A 24,145-nucleotide genomic window follows, 5' to 3' on the forward strand; every position below is an offset into this window, starting at 1 on the left:
GCATTCTTTTAGATTCTTCATAGACCCAGAAGTATTTACCAATCAGGAGCGAGAATCACTAAGCGCTCACTGATCATTTTGTTCTACTGAACGTAGCCTATAGCTGCGTCCCGATATTCACTGCTAGTACTAAAAATCTATAGCTCGTGTCACGTATATTATAGAGTTTCAGTACTGACAGTGGCCGCATTCAGTAGAACAAAGTCATCAGAGAGCGCTTAGTGATTATTGTCTGTGATTGGAGCATTCTTTTAGATTTTTCATAGACCCAGAAGTATTTACCAATCAGGAGCGAGATTCAGTGGAAAATCTAATAATGTTGTCCAACTGTTGAGTCTGCTGAATGCAGCCAGTGACTATCGGAACGCAGCCTATTAGTCTGTTCTTTTTAGCTGCACTACTGAACTGGTGCAATAAATTGAAGTGAGGAAAAATATAGTTATCTCATTCTAACTTATTGCACTAGTTCCGCAGTACAGCTAAAAAGAACAGACCATATATTGGCTACCGGCGCCTATTAAGGCGAATTTCCAAACGCCGTTTCACGATAAATTAAGATAAAAGATAAAAAAAGTGAGAATGAAGTGCGGTAAGAAAAACAGGGACTACGCGTACGCAGTCCCAATAGGTAAAAATTAAGCGTAGCTTCGCAGCGACGAAAACCAAATCCAACAGCCTCGGAGGCCAACAAACGCATATTCAGAAAAGCATACGATGAGCATACGTCAACATCAAACAGTAAACTATTGTTTAGGGAAATAGTTAAGGTGAAAAAGCATCATGCGATTATGTATTTTGTAAGATAATAATAATCGATATCAAAGTAATAACATGGTATCACCTATCTCTAATCTGTACATCTTCAAATTTATAGCCATTAAAAAGTTCCATAAATATATAGCCAGCTGATTCGAACCAAGAACCGATTAGAGATGTTGCTAGGTCTTTCAGTATCTCTAGAGACCTATGAAAAAAGTTCTTTCTCCTAATGAAATAGCGATTTTTATCGTGGTAAAGAAATTGTCCAATTGGACGTCAACTTCTAGTAAGGTGGATCCGTTGTTAACCTCTCGGACATGAACGTATGTAGTACCGCATGATGCAATGTAAGATTACAAAGAAACTCTTGAATGTTTACTGTTATCATCCGCCAAATTGGTCTTAATTACAAACTTACAAAGGCTAGAGAACGAAATCGCGCGGCCGGCGACGACGCGGTCAGCGATCGCGAATAGTCGGATTCAATCACACTTGTGATTGAATCCGAACTGGCCAATGGCCATCGTGAACGCGCGGTTCGTTAGCCCATCGGCCGTCAGATGCGCTGATACATGCACCCCAGGACCGAGATCAGTTGTGTCGCTCGTGAAACGTGTGTCATCCGGTTCGCGACCCGTGTGTTCCCGATACCGCCGATAAAATGCCGAACCGGTCGAAGAAAGACAAGGTACGTGCGTCACGGTAGTTCATCGCAGCGGTCGCCGCCGTCGTCGTCGCTCCTCGTCACCGTCGACGATTTACCTGCGCGCGCGGAACTCTCGCTCCGCGTCCTCCCCCGGTGGTGGAGGTGGAGGTGGTGGTGGAGGTGGAGGTGGAGGAGGTGGAGGTGGTGGTGATGGTGGTGGTTGTATGCGCGAGACAGAGAGAAAGACTATGAGCAAGAGGGAAAGAAATAGCGGTGTCTCTGCTGCGTGCGCGAAGAAGACCGAGACGGCTAACTCGGGGAGGGAGTGAAAACGCGAGAAAGAGCGAGCGAGCGAGCGAGCGAGCGAGCGAGTGCGAAAGAGAGTGCGAAAGAAAGAGAGAGAGAGAGAGAGAGTGAGAGAGAGAGGGGGAGAAAGAAAGAGAGAAAGAAAGAAAGATTGAGAAAGGGAGAGTATGAGAGGAGCGTCGCACTCGCGCTCTACTGAGAGAAATCGGGGGAACAACCCCGGCAGGCGGATCTTCTCGTGAATCACCCGAGGGTGTAGAGCGTGAGCTGTCGGTTTCTTGACCCGATCTCGATTCCACGCGCGCGAAAGAGACTATCGCCATCGCGTTCATCATTCTACACTTCGGCCCTGTTCGTCGCACCCAAGCGGAATTAATCGCGCGTGCGGTGACCGCCTCCGTGTTCTGCCCCGTTCTCGTCGCTCTCATTGCGGACGCGCACATCGTCGACGCGACGCGGCGACGACGACTACGACGACGACGCGCGCCGCTGCTCACTCGGCCGCGCGCCCGGAACAAGTGCAATGGTATAAGATACTTTTTTTCCTTCGTGCATTTCTTTCGCGTCTCTATCTCTCTCTGTCTCTCTCTCTCTCTCTCTTTCTCTCTCTCTCTCCCCCCTCCCTTTCTCTCTCTTTCTATCTACCTATCTATCTATCTATCTATCTTTTTCTTTCTACCTTTCTTTTTTCTCTGTCTTTCGTTCACTTGCTCGCGTTTTCCATTCCCAATGATAACTACGACGACGACGACGACAATGACAACACTGCTGCGTTTCTCTCATGCTGTTCTCGTCTCCGTCCGTTTTTCATGTCGCGAGTGTGCGAGAGATTGAGAGTGCGAGTTGGCAAACGCTATTCGTTGCAACGGGTCATCCTCCCTCGTCATCACTGCAGCCCGTCCTTCGCTATTCACCGTGCTCACTATGTTCCAGGAGACGACGAAGGGCAGCAAGGACAAGACGAAGAACGGCAGTAAAGACACCGAGACCGGTGATGAGGTAAGGTTATATTCACCCTCTCTCTCTGTCCCGCCTGACACTGTATCCCTTGTTGTTCCTCTTTCTATTACCGTATACATCGTAATTTCTGTGATCGCAAATTGTCGAGTGCAGATGCGCGTGACGTTTACGTTTTCATCGTGTCGTCACAGTATACGTCGTTGCCCTTTGTGTCCTACTTGAATGCAATCGAAGAGGAGTTTCTCGATGACAGATCGGCCGCATGGCCGACGTCCCGACATCTTGTGTGTCTTACTGACTTTTTGGTCGGTTTTCTGCGAGACCTTGACACGTCCACCTTGTCTGGTATGCGCACCTATGGATATGTTTATCCGTACGTGCGTATAATATATCTTGTAACAATTCCTCGTTGAATTTATCCAAGAGCTTTGAAGGTTTTTCAAGTATACTCGTATTGACTAAAAGTCTGTGTAATTTCTATCACCAGATGCTATGGTGTACGTGCCACCATGTATTTTGTTTGCTGGAGCAGATAACATCATATTTTATACAATATTCTTTGTACAATATTCATTGGCCTCTGTGCTATAACTGCGCATTGTACTGTTTATGCAATTAGCGTTGAAGCAGTTAGTTTTCTATGACTGCATTATTGATTAAGGAAATATTTATATAACCAACATTAATAGCACAGAGCTGTGTGTTAAATAGCGTTCTTTAAAAAAGCATAATTTGCTTATATGCTAGTTAGCATAGCTACAACGGTATGTTTTACATTTATACGTTATGTCTTATTAAGCTTCAATTGTCAAATTGAGAAAACCGTTTGTTGTGTTATCAGCATTTAATGATTTAATGAATTGTAACAGATGTCTCTTTCTATGTTCACTTATCAAACAGCATACAATTAAAAAGATTGAATTCCTATAAATGACATTGATATTTGTTTGATTGACGTGAGAAGAATCTCCATTAGCTTCTTTTCAACAATTTACGCATTTATATTTTGAAAAGAAAAGGATGGTGTTGTAGTAGGTTTCTCTTCGGAGATAGATATATTCAAGTTCTCCTTTCTATAAATATTGTACAAAAAAAGTGATTGTATAAAAGTTAAGTTACGAAAGTATTAAATAATACTTAATATTACTTCAGAAACAGTCTTTTCTCAGCGGTCTGTTATTCATTTATTTATATTTGAGCGGTGATATCAGTCATTATGAGAGAGTCTTTATTGCGCATTTTTGGACAATTCCGTATATTATCTGGCGATAAATATTTTCTCTATGACTGCAATTATATTGCCGATAATTACACGCGACACGATTAGTTTACGCAAGTAATATCGGTCGATAAGCTATGTAACAATCGTAGAATAGAGGCTCGTTATTCGCTGAGCAATCAGATAACGATAGTTATCGCATGGTTGAAACTGTCCCGGGCTAGATGGCGCACCTGTGACATCAAGGGCTCGTAACGCGCGCGAACGCCGTACAATGTTGCAAGAAGCACGGCTAGCCATGCGTATTACCGTGCGTGTGCAAAAATAAACTTCATGGTGGCGAGACGTCGAATAACCGAAACTATTCGGCAATCTTCTCACGGCGACACGTCCCGTGGCGTCTACACTAACGTTCGTTGACACCTGATCACTTCTATTAATTTATTATGTATCTCACAATTAGAATGACGACACTCGAGAGACATAAAAGAGTCTCTCTCGACTCGGTCGGAACGCAAGTTTTGGAAACATCTGCTCCGCGGAGAATTCGCGCGTTATCTACACGAATGGAAAGGGAAACTCGCCTGAGCCTTATCGGTTACGCGAATACTTTCGCGAATAAAACTTTCACGTGTGTCAGGTCCGTTTTGCGGTGGAACGAGTCTCGCGAGCAAAGAAGCGAGACGTTAAGTACACTCCCCGACGTCGTGAGATTACGTTCTTGAACTTAATACTTCGTGTCCTTTTTCTTTCTTTCTTTCCTTCTTTTTTCTCTGCAGTAACGATTTCATTTTTTCTCTCCTCGTAAATTATACCTGATTACCGCTCCATGCGATTACGTGCTCCAAGTATCGCGCGCACCCACGAAGGAAACCCACGATAAAAATTGGCGCGTCGGGACTTTCGCGACGTCCTTCCTGTGAAAATTGAATTATGTAAGAAATCGTTTTGCATAATCCGGCTGCGCGCTCGACATTTCGAACATTCTGGCGTGAAATTCCGTCGTATATTGTGCGCGCAATCTTTCCGCATCTTTTGCGTGCACTACTCTCGTCGATACAAAATTTATGTCGCATTAATTTTGCACGTAACGGTAACGTGACATTACGTAAATGTTTATCATCGCTTCATTAACATAGGTGGGATCGCGATTCGCAATGTCTCGAGGATTCAAGACGCGCAAGTCAGGAACTCTCGTTTGCTTTCATTGTATCTCGTTACTTATCGACATCTCGTAATTTATTTACAAATATAATAATATATTTATGAACTATAGTCATGATTTATGAATCTACGTTCCTTGAAAATTTTTAAATAAATCGGCTTTTTCCCAACACGCAAAAATAATATTGGAAAAATGATGGAATTAACAATCCACGATAGTTTCTCTGCTCCTCTATTTTTTTCCAACTGATTGTTTCAGAAAGACATGAATGGTGCTAAATGCGCCTTGATCCAATGTCAAACATGCTACACTTATGCATATATACATACGCACACGCGTATGCTCGCTCACTCGCTCGCGCGATCATTATAGATATTTGTGTTACCACTTGACGCTGTATCCGCCACGTGATCGCGAACCGCGTGTTGAACTTTAATTCGTCGGTGTGCAAGGTGATGTACGGAAAAGCATTACGCCTGCATGTTTTAAGGCCCGTGTACGGGATCCTGCATTACGTGCGTCGATATGAGATAAATTATTAACCGACGACGACGTGAAAGGATGACGTAATCGTGGCCGCTCATCGCTGCGCGATTAGCTATCGCATTTGGCAGTGTTGGTGTATATCTAACGATAGCTGAGCCACATGACAGCGCGCGTGTGTGTGAGAGAGAGAGAGAGAGAGAGAGAGAGAGAGAGCATATTTCTAAAATAAGTGTCGCGCACAAATTATGACTACGTAGACTGCGGATAGTAGTCACGGCGATGCGTCCAAGTGGAAGTCACTTCCGTATCTTCACGTTTCTTGCGAAGTGATGCAATTTGCGACGCACGTTTATTGACGTGATGAATGCTTCGTGTACTGAAACAAGTGCGTTTGTGTGTGCATATGTGAAACTGTCACTTTGACACAATGATAATGTCTCCGCGTAGTTTTCATGGACGATCGTGCCAACGCCTTTAGTTATTGGCCTGCACGATACGATATCGGTTAAAGTTGGTAATAATAATAATTGTGATGATGATGATGATGATGATGATCACGCACCAATAACGTTACATTTTCGTCGCATCGCGATTCATTTTTAAGAAACCACGAGACTGTCCCGTCGTCGCGTGGCTGCGTTGCGGCGCGCCGTGACGCTTGTTAAGCCAGCGGCACACGGTGCTTGTTTTCGTGCTGGATTGCTTGCTGGATGAAAATACTGCGTTCTGATTGGTATATTTTCGAAGACGGATGGAAGTGCACCAATCAGAATGCAATATTTTCATCCAGCAAGCAATCCAGCACGAAAACAAGCACCGTGTGCCGCTGGCTTTAATGAGAGATCACGTAGCGATCTCGTCGTCTGTCACGCAAAAATCTCGTCACCCGCCGAAAGCATGCTGTGGAAAACGGCGTCTCTCTCTCTCTCTCTCTCTCTCTCTCTCTCTCTCTCTCTCTCTCTCTCGTACTCGCACTCTATTTCGAGCGTCGTGCGAAATAGAAAGCGCGCTAATAATAGTCAATACCGATGGTGCATTCCAGGCTGTGTGTCGCGTCGGCCGCTTTTTCGTCGACTATCCGAGAGACTCGAGCAAAGTTAGCTCTCCCTTTTCGAAAATAGCAAAACTTTTTTAGCGAGGAGCAGGCGAGAATTACAAATACCAGCAATATCGTAGAAACGGCACAGTCCCTGCGTGAATATTGCACGCATGTCGATTCTCAATCGCGATGGAATCTCGACTTCGAATGAAACGCAAATAAATTCTTTTTGTACTCTCGCGCAATGAAATCGCGCGTAGAATCCTATCGCGAATTATAGATCATCTAAAACGGGTTTAACCACACCGCGATTGACTGGCTCGTTGACAAAATGCGCGGCGGGCACGTGTTGCTTTTGTCACCCTGCTAATAACCGTGTATGAACAAACTCGCGCTCGCGCACTGTTCCCGGTGCACGTATGACGAGAGAGAGAGAGAGAGAGAGAGACGCATATTTGTACAGATATTCAGAAATAGTAACCGGGCATTGTCGTTTCGTCATGCGGCGCTTAAACCCGCTTCATCATCATTGTTAGGGAATAACGAATGACAGGAAGACAAACGCACGGCACACAAAAGACTCCGCCACCGCGTTCGTAATTGTTCTGTCGATACGTATTTCTGTGTTAACACCATGTAACATGTCGCATGGACAAAGGGAGATAGGTGTTGATGTGAGTTTATCAAAAATATTGCTCTCTTTCTCTCTCTCTCTATATATATATATATATATATATATATATAGAGAGAGATAGATAGATAGATAGGTAGATAATCCTGTACCACTCGAATTTCCGAGGATTTCTATTCGCTCGTCCGCAAAGCAACAATCTGTTTTCGCACGTCGAGAATGAGCACATGAACTTCTGAAAGATTATGATGCGTCCGCACGTATACGCGTCTCTTGATAAGTCAACTTATTGTACTACTACTACTACTATTGTGTCATTATCGCTTACTGATTCTAAAAATTTTTTCACTGTCGCGCAACGCGAAGTAATATATGGATATATAAATACATTACACAACACCGTCATTGCGATAAGGTTGCACTCGCGATTTATATTTCGCTTGCAAACTGATCTACATTATGTTTTGCCGTATTTCATGTTTATCGTTTACTCTCAAATATTCTACAAGTTTGCGCAAATATTGTGATATACCGTGACTTCTGAGTATTAGCTTTGATAATCCAGATTCGCGTTGTATCGGCGTAATCTATATGCCACGTTGATAACAACCACTCTTTAACAAGCGTCTGTCTTTGAAACGACGTGTGCTCGTCGTTCCATCTCGAGCACATCAAAGCAAAACCAAAGAAGAGGATAGACCTTCATTTTCATTTTCTTATCTTTTACATTTCATTCTCTTCGCGTGTCTCAGCTCTAAACCTTGTTCGAACCGTCCTTTTGCCGTGAAGAGCGCATCTCGTGACCGGTACGAGAGCCGAAATTTTTCCAGACAATATCTCGTTCCGTACGAAGATAGTGCGAAAACATAAAAAGAAAAAGGGAGAAATGCGGTAGGAATGTATATGAATGTTTTGTGTGTGTGTGTGTGTGTGTGTGTGTATCGTGAAAAGACATATTGTGTGTGCGTATATATACTGACTTCCCTCCTCTCTTTTTCTCTTTTTCTCTCTCGTGCACAAGATGAAACGTAATTCCTCGTAATTGGCGTGAGGGTTAAGGTCGTACGTGGCGGCCTTGAACGATCGGCGTCGATCGGACGGCAGCGTGCCGCGAGAGCCGATCGCTCGCCAAAAGCTGCGGTGTGTACGTATGTACGTACGTACGAGAGTGTCGCAAGTGGCTGCTGCGATTCTCGGTCACGAGTGCACGCTGCCGCTCGCCTCTGGCAGTATGCTCTCGTCGCTGTCGCTGTCGCTGTCGCCGTCGCCGTCTCAGTCTTCGTCTTCGTATCCGTCTCGGTCGCCATCGTCGCACCGTAAAGCGTCTCGTCTGGCGATCTCGGGCGTCGCGACGTCGGCGACGCTGTCGTTTCGTGTATTTTTCTCTTCCTCTCTCTCTCTCTCTCTCTCTCTCTCTGTGCTGAGTGTGTGTGTGTGTGTGTATCTCACGCTCGCATCTCTCTTTTTCTCCCTCTTCTCTCCTCTCTTCTATTCGTCGCTCACTAGTTCGCGCGCGTCGCGACGGTCGAGTTCTCGCTCGGAGAAACTCTCTCCCGTGCGTAGCAAGAGAAAACAGTGTCGCGAGAGGATCTCTCAAATGGGAACCAGACGACGACGACGACGACGACGTTGTCGTCGTCGTCGTCGTCGTCTTTCCATCGCGGCGCATCGCGTCGAGTGCGGCAGTCCCGAGCGCGCCTTTGTCCGCCGCGTCGTGAAGAACGCGCGCGGCTAGATCAGTCCACGAGAATACTCTCTGCGCATCGTCGTGTGGGCAGGCTGCGTGAGGAAATATTTATATCCCCCTTTTCGCGCGGGGATGCCGCGAATTCCCTGCCGCGCGTCTACCGAGGCCTGCTCCGTGGTTTGCTGCTCCTCGTCGTCATCGTTCGTGAGGACCGCGATCGCTTTCCGGTCGCTGAATAAAGCCAGTTTCGAAGTCGGTCGATGTTTTATGTATGAGTCGAACCGTAAAATTCGATACGCGCAGGAGAGACTGGTTTACGGTCGTTGCGAAAGTTGAACGGTTTATTTGTTTATCGATATATAGGTGCTTTTGTTTATCATCGGAGAGGATATACATATATATATATATATATACACACACACACGAGATCATAGACCCGTGCGTCGCTGAGCACGGAGTAGGTAGAGATGGAGGAATAGGAGGAAGAGGAGGAGGAGGAGGAAGAACCAAGGGTGAAACACCGCGTGAAACTTTGAGAGCCGAGTTACGTCGCGGATTGAGCGGCGGTAACAATGTCGGTACGGATCGCGATTACCGATTTATTTTCAATAATCACCGCAGCCGGAAAACGTTCAATCTCGGGGAAACATTCAAATTTTTGGATACTGAAGAAATCGCTCGTAAATTATGTCACGTAAGGACCCCTTTTCCGAATATCGCTACTCGGAAATATTGAGTTACAGAACATCGCGTGACGGCCAGCGACATAAAGATAATATTTACTCTCTCGTCGCACTTTCGATTGTCAAGCGACTAAAATACTCGCGGCGAGCAGCAAGCGCCGCCGCGCGAACGTCGGATCCAGCATAGAAAGAGGGGGTGGGAAAGGGGGATAGATAGATAGATAGAGAGAGGGAGAAGGAGAGGGAGAGGGAGACGTCGCCACCGTGTCGCTTTTCCTAATCTTGGATAAGAGAAACGGTCTACGACGCTCTTGCCCAGACACTTCTCTTCCACCGACTTATTTTTGTACGTACGCCCGCAAGCGTTTTCGCGCGCAAACCTAGTTGCAAGAGCAAACGTCCGCCAGTCGGCATAGCCGTTGCAAATAGATCGTGTGACTCGTCATTAATCGTTGACATACTTTGTCTGCTCAATGGTCGAGCTCGGAACTTCGCGGTAAAATGCATTCGTAACGTTCGAGAGGAGCAACACGAGAGAGGCCGGTTGGCTCGCGTTTGTTTTCGAGCGCGGGTGGATATCCCGCGAAATGTGATCGCTAACGCCTTATTAGCGGTCGAAACACAGTGAGCTTTCTATGTCCGAGTGGAAATCGTAACTTGAAAGTCGACTTTTCGCATGCCACTGGACTACGCTCGACCGAGTCGCATTTTCCTCGTATCGGCAGATAAAACCTTGCGTTTCGCAAGGTCTCACACACACACGCGCGCGCGCATACACACACACACACACTGCAGCACACGGTCGTAGAGTGTATCTGAAAAATCGATTCGCTGCTTTAGGCTTGGGAAGGAAAGAAAGAAAGAAAGAAAGAAGAAGAGAAATCGCCGTGTGTTCCTCCGAGGTATTCTCGGGTGTGCATTCGGGGGATGCACCCTCGGGTTTTACCGTTGGGATTTTCGCGAGACGAAGGATGGAAAGTGGATATTCTCGGTAGCTCATGAGAGAAAGAGAGAGCCAGGGTGGAGATCGGTTGCTGCGCATCGCACGGGCCGCGTGTGTGATTGAGATTCTCGTCCCGTGAGGAGGCAGCCGAAGAGTCATCGCGAATGCGAGAATCATGTTGCTCCGCGACGTCGCCGCGAGACTGTTTTTCCTGGGGCGGCCTGCCGACAGACTGTGTCGATAGTGAATCTCCTACCTGGGCCGATCGTACCGTGGCACGTGCACTGGAATGCAGAGCAAAATGCAAACGCTCAGCGGACTCGCCTTCGGGAACGTGTTCAAGAAGAAGGCAAGTGTCCCCTCCGAGTGAAGCCGCGCGATGGCTCCGCCGGAGATTTAAATCAACGCCTGGGATTTTAATTTCTCTCTCTCTCTCTCTCTCTCTCTCTCCCCCCCCTCCCTCCTCTTTTTTCCGAACGGCCAAACGAGTCATCAAAGTCCCTCCGGATCAAATCTGCTCTTTGGAGGAATGTATCTGAGGAATGTATTGCGATGATGTACGTGAAATGACGATCGCAACGAGTGCACGCTCGATATCGATATATCGGGTGCGCATTAATTTATTTCGCGATGCAGCAGATTGTCGCCGAAGACTGTCTGTTGCGTAAAGTAACGTAAAAGACTAGGAAGTGTAGTACTCGTAGCATTCACTCGCTCGATTGCGAGCGCGAGGTATCAAAGGTTAATTGCGTCGCAGTGAATGAGCGGTCGGAGGAGCGAAAGTCGACGACCCCGCGACTGGCGCATGTCGACCCTTCCTTCGTTTGTAAATCGCGTCGAAAGAATGTAAAGTCTCAGAGGTCATTTGTGTGCACGTTCGATTGCACGTTTCACATCGACTAGTGGGCAGAGTACAGCACGTCGTTCTTTCGTAGCGAGGACCGCGGTGGCGACTCTGACCGGCCGAGAGAAATAGAGATCGGTAAATTGGAACAAAGCCGTTAAAAAAGTGGTAACGTCGGTGGCTCCGTGTCAAACGGCGCTATCCCCACCCACGGCTCTTGCCCCGCGCATATTCACTTCTCTATTTTGATCGCGACCGCCGCCGTTGCAACCGTTGCCGCATTCGCATCGAGTAACGAGTGACTCTCGATGAAAACGAGGAATGTCTTTTGAGTGATAAAAGGAGAGGCGAGACGCCGCGCGTGTCGCATCCCTCAGTCGGAGGGTTCCTTGCTCAGCGGAATTCTCCTTGAAATAATAGAGCCTTGACGGCTCTGCAATCTTCGACCGTGAACTTTGGCGGCCGACCTCTCCATCTGCGAGAGTATTCATTATTCGTTCGTATGAAGTCGATAAATTGGTTAATCATAATACGATTTCGCGGTGGAGTGACAATTTTGCGGCACATCGTGAGATTTAATTCTCTAAAAGTTCGTCCTCGATATTGCTGTCGGATCAGATAGTAGAACAATAATTTCGTACGCCATCTTGTTCTATAATAGATTTATATATATATATATATACAATGACGCTTTTTTACAATTAAGTTATCTTCTGATTCAATATTTCTGATTTATATTTTAGTTTGTTTAATTCTTAAACTTCCCTCTTAATCACAATCAAGTATAAGCGTAATCATTTCTGCATTTTTTAAAGGGAAATTTTTTTCTCCCGTTTGTTCGATAATAACAATAATTATGATGAATAATCGCTCTCTATCGACGATCACTACGGCTCCGACAATGTTATATTATTGAAGCATTGCGTGTCTCTAATCTATTTCTTTTTTTACACACATCGTCACATATCGCGTTGCGTCGCTTCCTCGCGTTCCATTTGTGTAACGTTGATCTGATCAGTAAGCGATCGCTCGCGATCGATCGATCACCTGAACGGTTGACGCGAAACTAAATAGAAGAGAACGAGTAACCGCTTGCACTGCGTGGCCGCCAATCATCAGCTTCTGTTCAGATTTCACACTTTAACCGGACGATTACGTCCGAATGTCGGAACTCGCGCGATCGTTTAGAAAAAAATATAAAAAAAAAAATAACTTATGCGCATAGCGCTAAGTCGCAATTAATTGAACATTTCCACATCTGCTGACGTTTCTACTTTGTATCCTGTACAGGCGAACAAGGTGACCGGGGGGCCGCCGGTGGGCAATGCACCGCCTCCACCTACGCTCATCAATAAAATCAAGTATCAGCCAGGCGGGCCCGTGATCAAGAAGGACAAACGGCAAAGCAGCTCGAGGTTCAATATATCAAAGAATCGAGAGCTGCAGAAGCTGCCACTGTTGACCGGTGAGTTAGCCCCCGTGTTGTAGAACTCTTTTAACGCATGGCGCTAGAATAGAATATAGAGTAGAATAGAGAAACCAAAGAACCCTTTCGAGGTATCGTAAGAGTGGCGTGCTTGTATTCCAATGTTGAAAGCGCGCGATATTGAAGGGACTGAGAGAGAGAGAGAGAGAGAGAGAGAGAGAGAGAGAGAGAGAGAGAGAGAGAGAGAGAGAGAGAGAGAACACGTCACGTTGTCTTTTACACTCGCGTCATCGGTGATCCATATCGTGGCGCGAGGAGGGGTGAAAAGACAAGGGCCGCACGCACATATATCCCTTTAGCGACAACTGACATCAGCATGAGTGACGCGTTGCAAGAAACCGCGGGAAGAAACCGATCACGTAACAGGTGGCTATAACAATTAGATCAGGCTAAAGATCACGAGAGGCAAACGAGCATGATATGAAAGAAACGGAGAGGATGAAACGCGAGAAAATGAGAGGCGGAGAGTAATGGGTAATGGAGGAGGAGGAGACGTAGGGAGAAGCAGGGAGTGAGAAGGAGGACGACAAATCGGTTCTCCTGCCCTTTCCCAACGTGATGCCGGGTAATCGGGGTTGCGAGTGCCTCTCTACCTACGTCAGAGTCTATCGATTGCGTGCGGCGGGGTTCGCGCAAGCGCTCGGTTGCGTCCGGATTCATGGTTCCCCGTTTTCCCAACAACGTAAACAGTCGCGTCGCCGCCGTTTCGCGACATCCCCTTCCGATCTTTCTCCAGCTACCACCACCGCCGCCGCCGCCACCGCCGCCGCCGCCGCCGCCGCCGCCGCCGCCGCCGCTCTGGGTCCAGCACCCTAGCGAGAGCTCCACCTGGTTAACACCTGGGGCGCAGCGAGTGCATCCGGAAGGGTGTATTGACCCCGTGACCGATCGAGAAAGAGAGAGAGAGGGGGAGAGAGAGAGAGAGAGAGGGAGGGAGAGAGAGAGAGAGAGAGAAAGAGAGAGAGGTCCCGGCGAGGACCGGCAGCGAGTTCGTCGACCTCGGTGATGCCACTTAGGCGAATCTCGCCTACCCCTCCTCCTGCGGCCGCCGCCCCCTCTCGAATGCGGTCACCGGGTTCCGGAGGAACGCGCGTTCTAGTGTTCGCCGGCGTGTCACGGGGGTGGCATCGCAGCGCGCCGAGCAACCCCGAAGTGAGAGGAAGCCGGGAAGAGGAGAGAGAGAAAAAGGGAAAGAGAGAGAAAGCTCTGCTTGTGTGTGGTCGCCTTTCTTCCTGGCCGATCGATCGCCGGTACGTCGCGGATGAAGCAACAGATTGTTGCGAGCGTTAAACAACGAACTACTTCGGTCGAAGAATCAGCGGTAGACACCTAGGTGCTGCTACTGCTGCTCGGTGCTGGTGCGTCGTTGGAGCGGCTGTCCGGTGAATCCACGGCCGTTGTCTCATCGAGATCTCTTCGGTTAAGGGTGGGCGCGCCTCCATGGATCGGCTCTCGTAGCGCGCGGAAGACTCGGTAGACGTCGACTCGCATGGGAGAAAAGGCTGATCGCTTCGGCGAAACAGGATCGACGAGTCTTTGCCGAGAGAAATTGCGCGTTTCGACGAGTGACTCCGCTGGAAGTGAAACGACGATGCAACTGCTGTTGCTGCTGCCGTTTGACGCGACCGTGTAATTCGCGATTCGGCGATAAAAAGGGAAGAAAAACGACTCGTCTGTCTCGTGGCTCGAGGGTGGACGAGACTTGCGTCTGACTTACGTCGTGGTACAGTTATGTTTCCACATGGCTTGGCGAGACGCATAAGATCGCACGCACATATTTCCTCGCTCGCGCGCGATCGACGTGGGAAGAGCTGGTAAAAGTGACGCGGGATCTGTTGCTGAAGGCCGACACCGATCGCCGCGGTTTAATAAAACTCTACGTATCCCCGTCGGGACAAATCGGCGGATGATCGTGGTGGGTGCGATAAAAACACTCTTTGGAAATTGCCGTCCAGAAAGCTTCGGATTCGTCAAATCCGGGAGATCCGCCGCAATTCCGTCGTCCGTCGTGTGAGATTACTTTGGCGATCGAAATACTAAATTGTAATTCCGCGCTGACGCGGATGCTTCGATTTTCTACCGTTCAAAATTCGAATTGTTGTGTCCTGACGAACAAACGACGACGCGCTGTGGTTCTGAAAAGAAATTCAAGAGCGAAGAAATCACGAAACGAAGCAGCCAATTTTATTGATCGCAATTACGTCATCGAGAAACAACGACTATCTCTCGTCAAATAAAGAGGATCTTTCCCGTGAAGTAAATAAATAAATAAATCCCGGTGAGTGTGTGTGAACGTTCCCGCGAGTCGCGGATCGGCACAACGAGAAGTCATCGAAACGGATCGTACATCGCTCGATTTCCAGGTGGAGCGCATCGGAGAGAGGACTCGCTGATGCATCGTCGGAGTAAGAGCGCGAGTGTAAAGTCGTGACTTGATTCTCTCTCTCTCTCTCTCTCTCTCTCTCTTTCTCTCTCTCTCTCTCTCTCTGTGTGTGTGTGTGTGTGTGTGTCTGTCTCTGTCTCTGTCTCTCTCTCTCTCTCTCTCTCTCTCTGTCTCTCTCTCTCTCTCTCTGTCTCTCTCTCTCTCTCTCTGTCTCTGTCTCTCTCTCTCTGTCTCTCTCTCTCTCTCTCTCTCTGTCTCTCTCTGTCTCTCTCTCTCTCTCTCTCTCTCTCTCTCTCTCTCTCTCTCTCTCTCTCTCTCTCTCTCTCTCTCTCTCTCTCTCTGTCTCTGCGTGTACATTGATATCGCGCGATGGTTCACGTGGGTGGTATTAGTCCGTCTCTGGGCGGTGGGCTGCCTAAGAGCCCCAGTTTCCACCAGGGTCTCGCCTTGGCGACGGTGTTGCCTCAGGACTCAAACAAAGCATACCCGGTGACGTTCGCGTTGCACCATCAGCCGCTGCAGCCTCTCCTGATCGGTAAAGCTACTCTCCATCGTTCGCGTAGTCTTGCTCTTGCAGTCCTTGACTTTGCTTCTTGCGCACGACATAGTAAGATTTAATCGTGTCGTTTGAGCGATTAAATTTTACTACATTGCGCAAGAACCGGCGTTGTTGTATGTATGTAACGGAAGCAACTCTCCGTGCTCGTCTCCGGAGGTCATTCGACGGGGGCCTGACGTTCACGTTGACATGGTTGAGTGATGGCCACTCGCGGTAACTTCGACAATCGATTTCATTACTTCTGCCATAGAGATCGCCCGGAATAGTAGGCGATAAATAATGCTCCTCCCCGGTGTCGTGGTCGTGTTTTGAAGGTCGTGATCGACCTCGGTCGCGGAAGCCGGGGATTGATTAAATGAAAAAAAACGACAGTCCTTCTGGCCCTCTCTCTCTCTCTCTCTCTCTCTCTCTCTCTCTCTCTCTCTCTCTCTCTCTCTCTCTTTCTCTCTCTCTCTCTCTCTCTCTTTGAAACTTCAAATCGGAAAGTTCGCCGTTAAGAATTGCATATATTAAATATTGAACAAAAGCGGCCTCGCGCGGTAACGGCACATGCCCTTCGTGATGGAATAACCGGCCGAAAGCGGCGGAGCTCCATTAACATCTGGAACGACCGGTTTTACGTTGGATCAAAAGACACGGGGAGAAGCAAATAAAATATCGATTACGATCGCGTGTTCTTCGTCTTTGTGGGCAGAAAATTATACCGCTCTAGCGCGAGCGCGTCCCCCCTCGTTATCGAAAGAATTCTCGATTAAAGGCGACTTTGTTCGCATTCGTTTAGTCAAAGACCGCAAGACCGTAAGACCGTTTCGGAACAGAGGATATTAATATACCGGGTGTTTGCATAATGTATTTCAACGCGGTAATTGCGCGATAATAGTCGTAAGCTCGTCGTCGTGTTTCCGCCGTAGAATGGAAACTTGGCGCATCGATGATGTCACGACGCTGAAATATGGCATGTGTGTAAACAATTCTGCAGGTTTAATATCATCGAAAAAATTGTATCTCAATGGTGTGAAGAAGAAGAAGATGGTCATGATTCGCGCAGGTGCGAAGATGGTTGAGAGAAGCTGTTGGTCACGTCGGCGAAGTAATTCGTACGAAGGCGAGCGAACGACCGGGAGAAAAGAAAAAAAGAAAAGAAAAATGAATTCCCGTTGTCTCTCTCGTATTCGGCATTGCACACATATCGATATTCATGCAGACGTGATTAATAGCGACACGACGATGAGCACACCAGACGCGCGTTCGCCGCGCCTGCCGTTATCGTTCTCATTTCCTCACCGAAGTAAAAGCTTGCCGAGTACGGTGCGATCAATCATCAGGCAATCTGATTTCAGAAACACAACAGGGCAATGAGCGGGAGGAACTTTTCATACAGAAGCTGCGGCAATGCTGTGTGCTCTTTGACTTCGAGTCCGATCCCCTATCGGATTTGAAATGGAAGGAAGTGAAACGGACCGCTCTCCACGAGATGGTCGAGTATGTAACCAAAAATAAAAACGTTATTACCGAAACGATTTATCCTGAAGCAGTGAATATGGTAAGCGGCATTACATCTTTCCAATTTTCTCTCTCTCTCTCTCTCTCTCTCTCTCTCTCTCTCTCTCTTGCTCTCTCTCTCTCTCTCTCTCTCTCTCTCTCTCTCTCTCTCTCTTGCTCTCTCTCTCTCTCTCTCTCTCTCTCTCTCTCTCTCTCTCTCTCTCTCTCTCTCTCTCTCTCTCTCTCTCTCTCTCGCTCTCTCTCTCTCGCTACCTATCCATCTATCCATCTATCTATTTATCTTTTTCTCTCTCCGTCTATGTGTAGGCGCAAGAGCATGATTAGACGAAATTATTGCTCTTGTGAATTCAAAAGTGACGAGAGACTCCACGATGACGAATGAAACGTTAATTACTACTTGCAGTTCGCCGTAAATTTATTCCGAACGTTACCGCCATCGTCGAATCCCAATGGCGCCGAGTTCGATCCCGAAGAGGACGAGCCGACGTTAGAGGCAGCATGGCCTCATTTACAGCTCGTCTACGAGTTCTTCTTGCGACTGCTGGAATCGCAGGACTTTCAACCGTCCATAGCGAAGCGCTACATAGACCAAAAGTTTGTGCTGCAGCTGTTGGAACTGTTCGACTCGGAGGATCCGCGAGAGAGGGACTTCCTCAAGACGACTCTGCATAGAATCTATGGAAAATTTCTGGGGCTTAGAGCGTACATTAGGAAACAGATAAACAACGTTTTTTATCGATTCATATACGAAACGGAACATCACAACGGTATTGCCGAGTTACTCGAGATTTTAGGAAGGTAAGACTGTACAGTCGAGGCTCTTTTGCGATCTCCTTCGATTTCTTCACTCGTTGGAAGAGGCGAGGTATATTTATCGCGGTATGTTATTTCCTGCGCAGTATTATTAACGGCTTCGCCCTGCCATTGAAGGAAGAGCACAAGGTATTCTTGTTGAAAGTTCTGTTACCCTTGCATAAAGCTAAGTCATTGTCCGTATACCATCCGCAACTGGCGTACTGTGTCGTCCAATTTCTGGAGAAGGACCCGTCGTTGACGGAGCCTGTGATCAGGAACCTATTGAAATTCTGGCCAAAAACACATTCCCCGAAGGAAGTCATGTTCTTGAACGAGCTCGAGGAGATATTGGATGTTATTGAGCCGGCCGAATTCCAAAAAGTCATGGATCCGTTGTTCAGGCAGCTAGCCAAATGCGTGTCGTCGCCGCATTTCCAAGTAAGTATTACGCACCCGTGCGTGCATGCGTGCGTCCGTCCGTCCGTCCGTCTTTGCACTTATTTCGCACGACATTCTACAGTTCGCTCGTTGTTTCAGGTGGCGGAAAGAGCTCTCTATTATTGGAACAACGAGTACATAATGTCTCTGATATCGGACAATTACGCGGTCATCTTACCGATCATGTATCCAGCTTTCTATAGAAACTCCCGCAATCACTGGAACAAGACGATACACGGTCTGATCTACAACGCCCTGAAACTATTCATGGAGATGAATCAAAAAGTATTCGACGAATGTACTACGCATTACTATCACGTACGTCTCGTAAGCGCCGGCATTTGTTTATTCTCGGCACGCTACGGCGACAGCCGTGCGCTATCTTGCGCCTGTGAGATCCTTATCTATTTCGATCTTGTGCTTTCTTTGCAGGAACGTCAGAGAGAGCGGAAGCTCATGAAAGATCGGGACGAGGCATGGATGCGCGTGGAGGCGCTTGCGATGAGACACCCGAATTATAACTTGTCTAATAAAGGCACAACGAACAATTCGTACATTTCGCCACAGCACATAGACAATTCGCCGCCTGACGAGGACGGCGACACGGATCAATCTCCGCTCACTTTGGAGAAGATCGAAGCTAAGGCTAACGAGGTACAATCTAGTTATCCAATTACGTCGTTGTGTAGAAAGAATTGCTCGAGGTAACATTGTACTACCACGGGGGGAGAAGGAATAAACGTTTGTAACGCTTTGCGTATTATATTTCTTTTTCAAGGCGAAGAAAATGACAAATGTGAACAAAGTGAAACCGCTTTTACGAAGGAAGAGTGATTTACCGCAGGACTCGTACACGATGCGAGCGTTGTCCGACCACAAACGCGCTGATGAATATCTTGTCACGCCGCCAGATCCTAACAATTGCTAGTCTCTACCGCATCCCCTTCCCATGTATCCTTTATTTTGCTGCAGCAACATCGGGAGTTAGCTTTCTTTTCGGGAGGGAGAAACGGCGATAACGCGAATGAACAAACGAATAATTCGGCTGTCATCTCGATTGTGCAACATTAATAATACCGTTATTGTTATCGCAACATGCATCATATTGTAATTTTCTTTTAATTGAGAGGGGAAGAGAGAAATAGGGAAACCTCCGTGTATGCTGTGCGTTCTCTCTCGTCGTGTTTACATACGATTTAAAGAAACGGTGTATAGGTATCGTAGGAGCTAACGGTGATGGCTACTCGTTCGTTATAGATGTCTGGTATTTATTTGTTCATTCATTGTGAGAACGAAAATTACAGCTGACAGGAGACATTATCGCAATCACGCGTCCCGCTGTGAGACAACGTGATGAGGCGCGTACACAGTAAGCGAAAAAGGTCCTAAATACTTCACTCGTAGAATCTCCACCGTTGGTTGACACTCGGGGGTGCGCGCGCGCGTTACATCTTTCTGCTCTACATCTCTCATATAAGATAATACATGAATAATGTACGTAAACAATACTGCAGATATCGCGATTGTAACGGATTTGGAAAATTCTACAAGAGAGAGAAAAAAGAAATATATATATATATATACATGGGGAGGTTTAATCGCGCGGGAAATGTGATCGAAATTGTAAGACCGTATTGTAAATGCTCGATGTTGTAACCCACTATTGTGCTATGCGAGCTTGTCGTGTTAATACCTCTGCGAATGACGTTCCCGTTTATGTGCAAAATGATATATAATAAATGATGTATAATAAATAATATACGTACTTGCTTTAACACTACAGGCTCGTTGTAGTAAGAAAGGAGAGGAGGGTAAGAGGGAGGGGGAGAAAGAAAGAGAAAGAGCAAATAACGAGATAACGAGAGAGAAAGAGACAGAGATGCGAGGAGTAAAAAAAGAAAGAGAAAGAATAAACGCCGATGTGCGTTATCTTAGGATGTATATGATAGTGCTATTTTAAAGATAATAGATTGCTATGAAAAAAAAAATATCTGGATACTTCTGAGTGTATTACTTTTATATCTGTTGTGCCTAGATGCCTGTGGAATGCATTCACGATATAATAAATTGAAAGAAAAAAAAAAAAAGAGGAATATACGTCTCCGCACACGCGGGGCCTATTACGAATAGGAAAGATTAAACAGCGAGTTTACATGTCGCTTTGCCAAATGTAATCAATATTACAGAATTTCAGTAATGCTTGCATGACACGTTGCGTTGTTAACTCATTGATCTTGAGGTTGAATTGAAAGATTATACTGTTGCGGCCAAGAGTTTATCGAGTGAGAAACGGAACTTTCAAACAGTGACTGAAAGAAAGGGAGAGGGGGAGAGAGAGAGAGAGAGAGAGAGAGAGAGAATGGGTGAGAGAGAGAGAGAGAGAGAGAGAGAGAGAGAGAGAGAGAGAGAGAGAGAGAGAGAGAGAGAGATGAGAGCGAAAATTAAGATTGAGATGCACTTTAGATCCTTGCGCTGTTGGCAGACTGTTACGTTAAATACTGTCGAGGATACCTTGTTGAAAATACATATGATAAGCACTTATATTAAAGAAAAAAAGATTAGAAATTAAAGCTACGAAGATAGATATAAAGATTATTTACTTATTAATTATTCCTTCATGAATGAGGAATGGCCATCTCAATTAATTGATCATTGATTAGTGGTATAAATATTACGATTTATTAGTTATTGTATCATTTTCATTATAGTAACCAGACGAGTATAATGTGACAAAGAAAAACCATAGAAAATAATAGTGATTCTGTAGTTAGCTAGTTGTACATGCGGCATGCCTTGAATAGTTTAATCCGAAAAAATGCCTGCGTTTTCTCCAAATTAGATCGATAATAATGATAATAATAATAATAATAATAATAAAATCGCGTGTTTCCTTGAGATAAACGTTCGTACGTCGGAGGATGCGGGAAGGAATGATGCGGGATGCACAGACCAGCATAATGATCTTAACATATAAAGTTATATCCTTCTAGAGGGCAAACACATCTCATATGGGCAACTCTAAAACGATATAACTTCATAATGTTAATCGGCTGTTATGCTGATCTTCGTGTATATGAGAAAGTTTTCTTACTATTGTACGCCGCATGCAGCAACTCCAAACATAAAAATATAAAAATAAAAGAAGACATCGAATCAGATAGTCACCGCGAATGTGAATGTGTGCGTCTGCAGAAGCTTAAGTCAAGCCGTAGAGAATCGAGAACAAGTTTGATTAAACATAATAATAGTAATAATAACATTAACGATAATGGTAACGATAATAACAGTAATAATAATAATAATAATAATAATAATAATAATATAACGCAGTAAAGAAGATATGCCGGTCATTTCATATGTAATAAAGACACGTTAAATCTTGCATGTATCGTGGGAGTTTTTTCGTAATACGTAATATACTGCGTGTAAAGCATAGCAAAGCTGTCTTATTCGTGTATTTTTTTAAGAGGAAAATCTTAACGAGAATGGAAATCGCTGTGTGTTACGCGCGATATCCCGAGATCAGTTCGGATTATTCCCAGTGGAGATGCCGCAAGGATGAACACAGAAGTGAAAAGGGAAAAAGAGAGCGAGCGGAAAACTGACATCGGTTTCAATTCTCGAATCTACATCGCCGGGAATCAGAGTCGAGAGAATATCTCGCCCATCGTCGTACGCGAAATTGTAAAATTCTGCAGGAGGAAGAGGGGGGGGGAGTTATTTGAGAATCCTCGACCAGATAGAACTCTACGCTTTTTTCAATCCACGAGTGTCCGGCAAGGGGAGACCTCGTCGAGCAGAGCTTGTAATTTCATGTACCTGTACATACCATGTAAATAATACAATTAATTTTTCCATGTATTCCTCTTTGCTTGAGTTCCAGAGGTGTGCTCGTGTAAATCTTTTCTCATCGACATACAAAATAATCGAGAATTACAGAAAAGTACTATGTTCGACTATTCAGAGATGCATCTTTTTTTCTGTGTGGGAACACATCTCGATTTTATTTCGTACAATTCGATTCTTTTTCTTTCAACTTATCTTCTACTAATTACACAGTTCGTCAAGATCGAGCGAGGATTTCGTAACATTATCTGTATCGTCTGTATCTGTATATGTAGGCAATGTTTACTCGAGTCACACACACTTGGCGAGTTTGCAGTATACCGTACGTGTGTAATCACTCTTGCGGCATGTGCGCGCGCGCGTGTATACATGTAGAATTGTCAAAAGATCCGCCGCATTTTGTAAAGCATGTCACAAAGTCTGTGTCGCGATTATTACATAAAAGACAGACGGTTGAGAAAAGAAGAGTAACAGAGTAACAGTGTGAAGTATCCAGAGTATCGCATAGATGTAAAATTTCTACGGATAATTTTGCTTATAAGGGCATCTCAGTTATAACACAAAACCCCCTATGTGTGTGATATTTAATTTATGTCGGTTTAAATTATCGCGTATTATTCATCGTTATTATGAAGCGCATCGAATCCGCGAGGAGAAGATGGTGGATGATCCGCTATGTCCAAACACGGAATTCCATGGATCGTTTTCCGAGTAATTTCGTTATTATTCAATATTCGGTCGTGTTGAAAGCCATTCAAACGACTGACGATATTTCATACGTACACGTATATTCTGCAATTTGTTAAAGACATAGTTTTACAGCAAATAAAGAACTATTAGAAGACTATGAAGAGAGTGTGAACATGTGTTTCTCCTCGTTTAGATTTTTGCTCCTCACCTTGTACGCAGGCAGTCTGAAAAGTTCTCGGCCTAACAATGAAAGAAAATTTTTTTTGCCGTGAAATATTTTTTATTTTTCAATATAATCTCCTAAAACTTCAATACATTTATTCCAACGTTTTTCCAATAATTCAATACCATTATTAAAGTGTGATTCCGGAAGGTCTGCAAAATATTCATCCACGGCTGCAATAGCTTCGTCATTTGATGTAAAATGCTTTCTAACCAGGAATTTTTTCCTGGACCTTTTTCCTGATTTGGAAACAGATAATAGTCAGAGGGAGCCAAGTCTGGTGCATATGCTGGATGTTCATGAAGCGATTCGTACTTTAATTCGTTGAATTTTGCCATTGTCAAAACACTTGTATGAACACGTGCACTTGTATGAACACGTTGTCTTGATAGAAAACGATTCTTTTCTTCTTTAAAGCAGGTCTTTTCTCACGAATTTTTGCATCCAATAGATCCAAAAGGTTACAATAATATTCAGAGTTAATCGTTTTATCTTAAGATAATCGATCGACAACAAAACATCTTTGTAATCCCAAAAAACTGTTGCCATAATCTTTCCTGATTGCTTTCCTGATTGCCGGTGCTGATGGAACCGTCTTTGCCTTCTTTGGTGCACGTCCACCGGCTTCGATCCATTGTTTCGACTGTTCTTTTCGCGCTGGTGTATAGTGGTGGATCCAAGTTTCATCAACAGTTATGAAACGACGCTTGAAATCCATTTTCCGTTTTGCTTAAAACGATCCGAACACGCTTGAGAAATACGCATTCGAATGCGTTTTTGGTCAATTGTTAACAAATGCGGCACCCATCTTGCACAAAGCTTTTTCATATGTAATTCTTCATGCAAAATATTTC

General features: G+C 45.6%; 1 protein-coding gene across 3 annotated transcripts; it reads left to right on the forward strand.

Annotated features, from left to right (window-relative positions):
- The first annotated feature begins 1,824 nt into the window (after nucleotides 1-1,824).
- Nucleotides 1,825-23,225, forward strand: LOC105183767 (serine/threonine-protein phosphatase 2A 56 kDa regulatory subunit gamma isoform). 3 transcript variants are annotated; one of them, XM_011142111.3, is made up of 9 exons: nucleotides 1,825-2,237; nucleotides 2,645-2,710; nucleotides 12,659-12,833; nucleotides 17,137-17,339; nucleotides 17,703-18,097; nucleotides 18,199-18,532; nucleotides 18,632-18,850; nucleotides 18,965-19,186; nucleotides 19,311-23,225. In XM_011142111.3, the coding sequence occupies exons 1-9, from the start codon at nucleotides 2,235-2,237 to the stop codon at nucleotides 19,458-19,460; spliced, it is 1,767 nt and encodes a 588-aa protein (XP_011140413.1). In that variant the 5' UTR covers nucleotides 1,825-2,234; the 3' UTR covers nucleotides 19,461-23,225. The 3 variants fall into 3 exon arrangements, with proteins under 3 accessions (XP_011140413.1, XP_011140414.1, XP_025163640.1); XM_011142112.3 differs by lacking the exons at nucleotides 1,825-2,237; nucleotides 2,645-2,710 and adding an exon at nucleotides 10,422-10,873; XM_025307855.1 differs by lacking the exons at nucleotides 1,825-2,237; nucleotides 2,645-2,710; nucleotides 12,659-12,833 and adding an exon at nucleotides 15,572-15,772.
- The last annotated feature ends 920 nt before the right edge of the window (nucleotides 23,226-24,145 follow it).

This window comes from Harpegnathos saltator, unplaced genomic scaffold, assembly GCF_003227715.2.
Source record: "Harpegnathos saltator strain DR-91 unplaced genomic scaffold, Hsal_v8.6 scaffold13, whole genome shotgun sequence".
NCBI classification, from domain to species: Eukaryota; Metazoa; Arthropoda; class Insecta; order Hymenoptera; family Formicidae; genus Harpegnathos; species Harpegnathos saltator.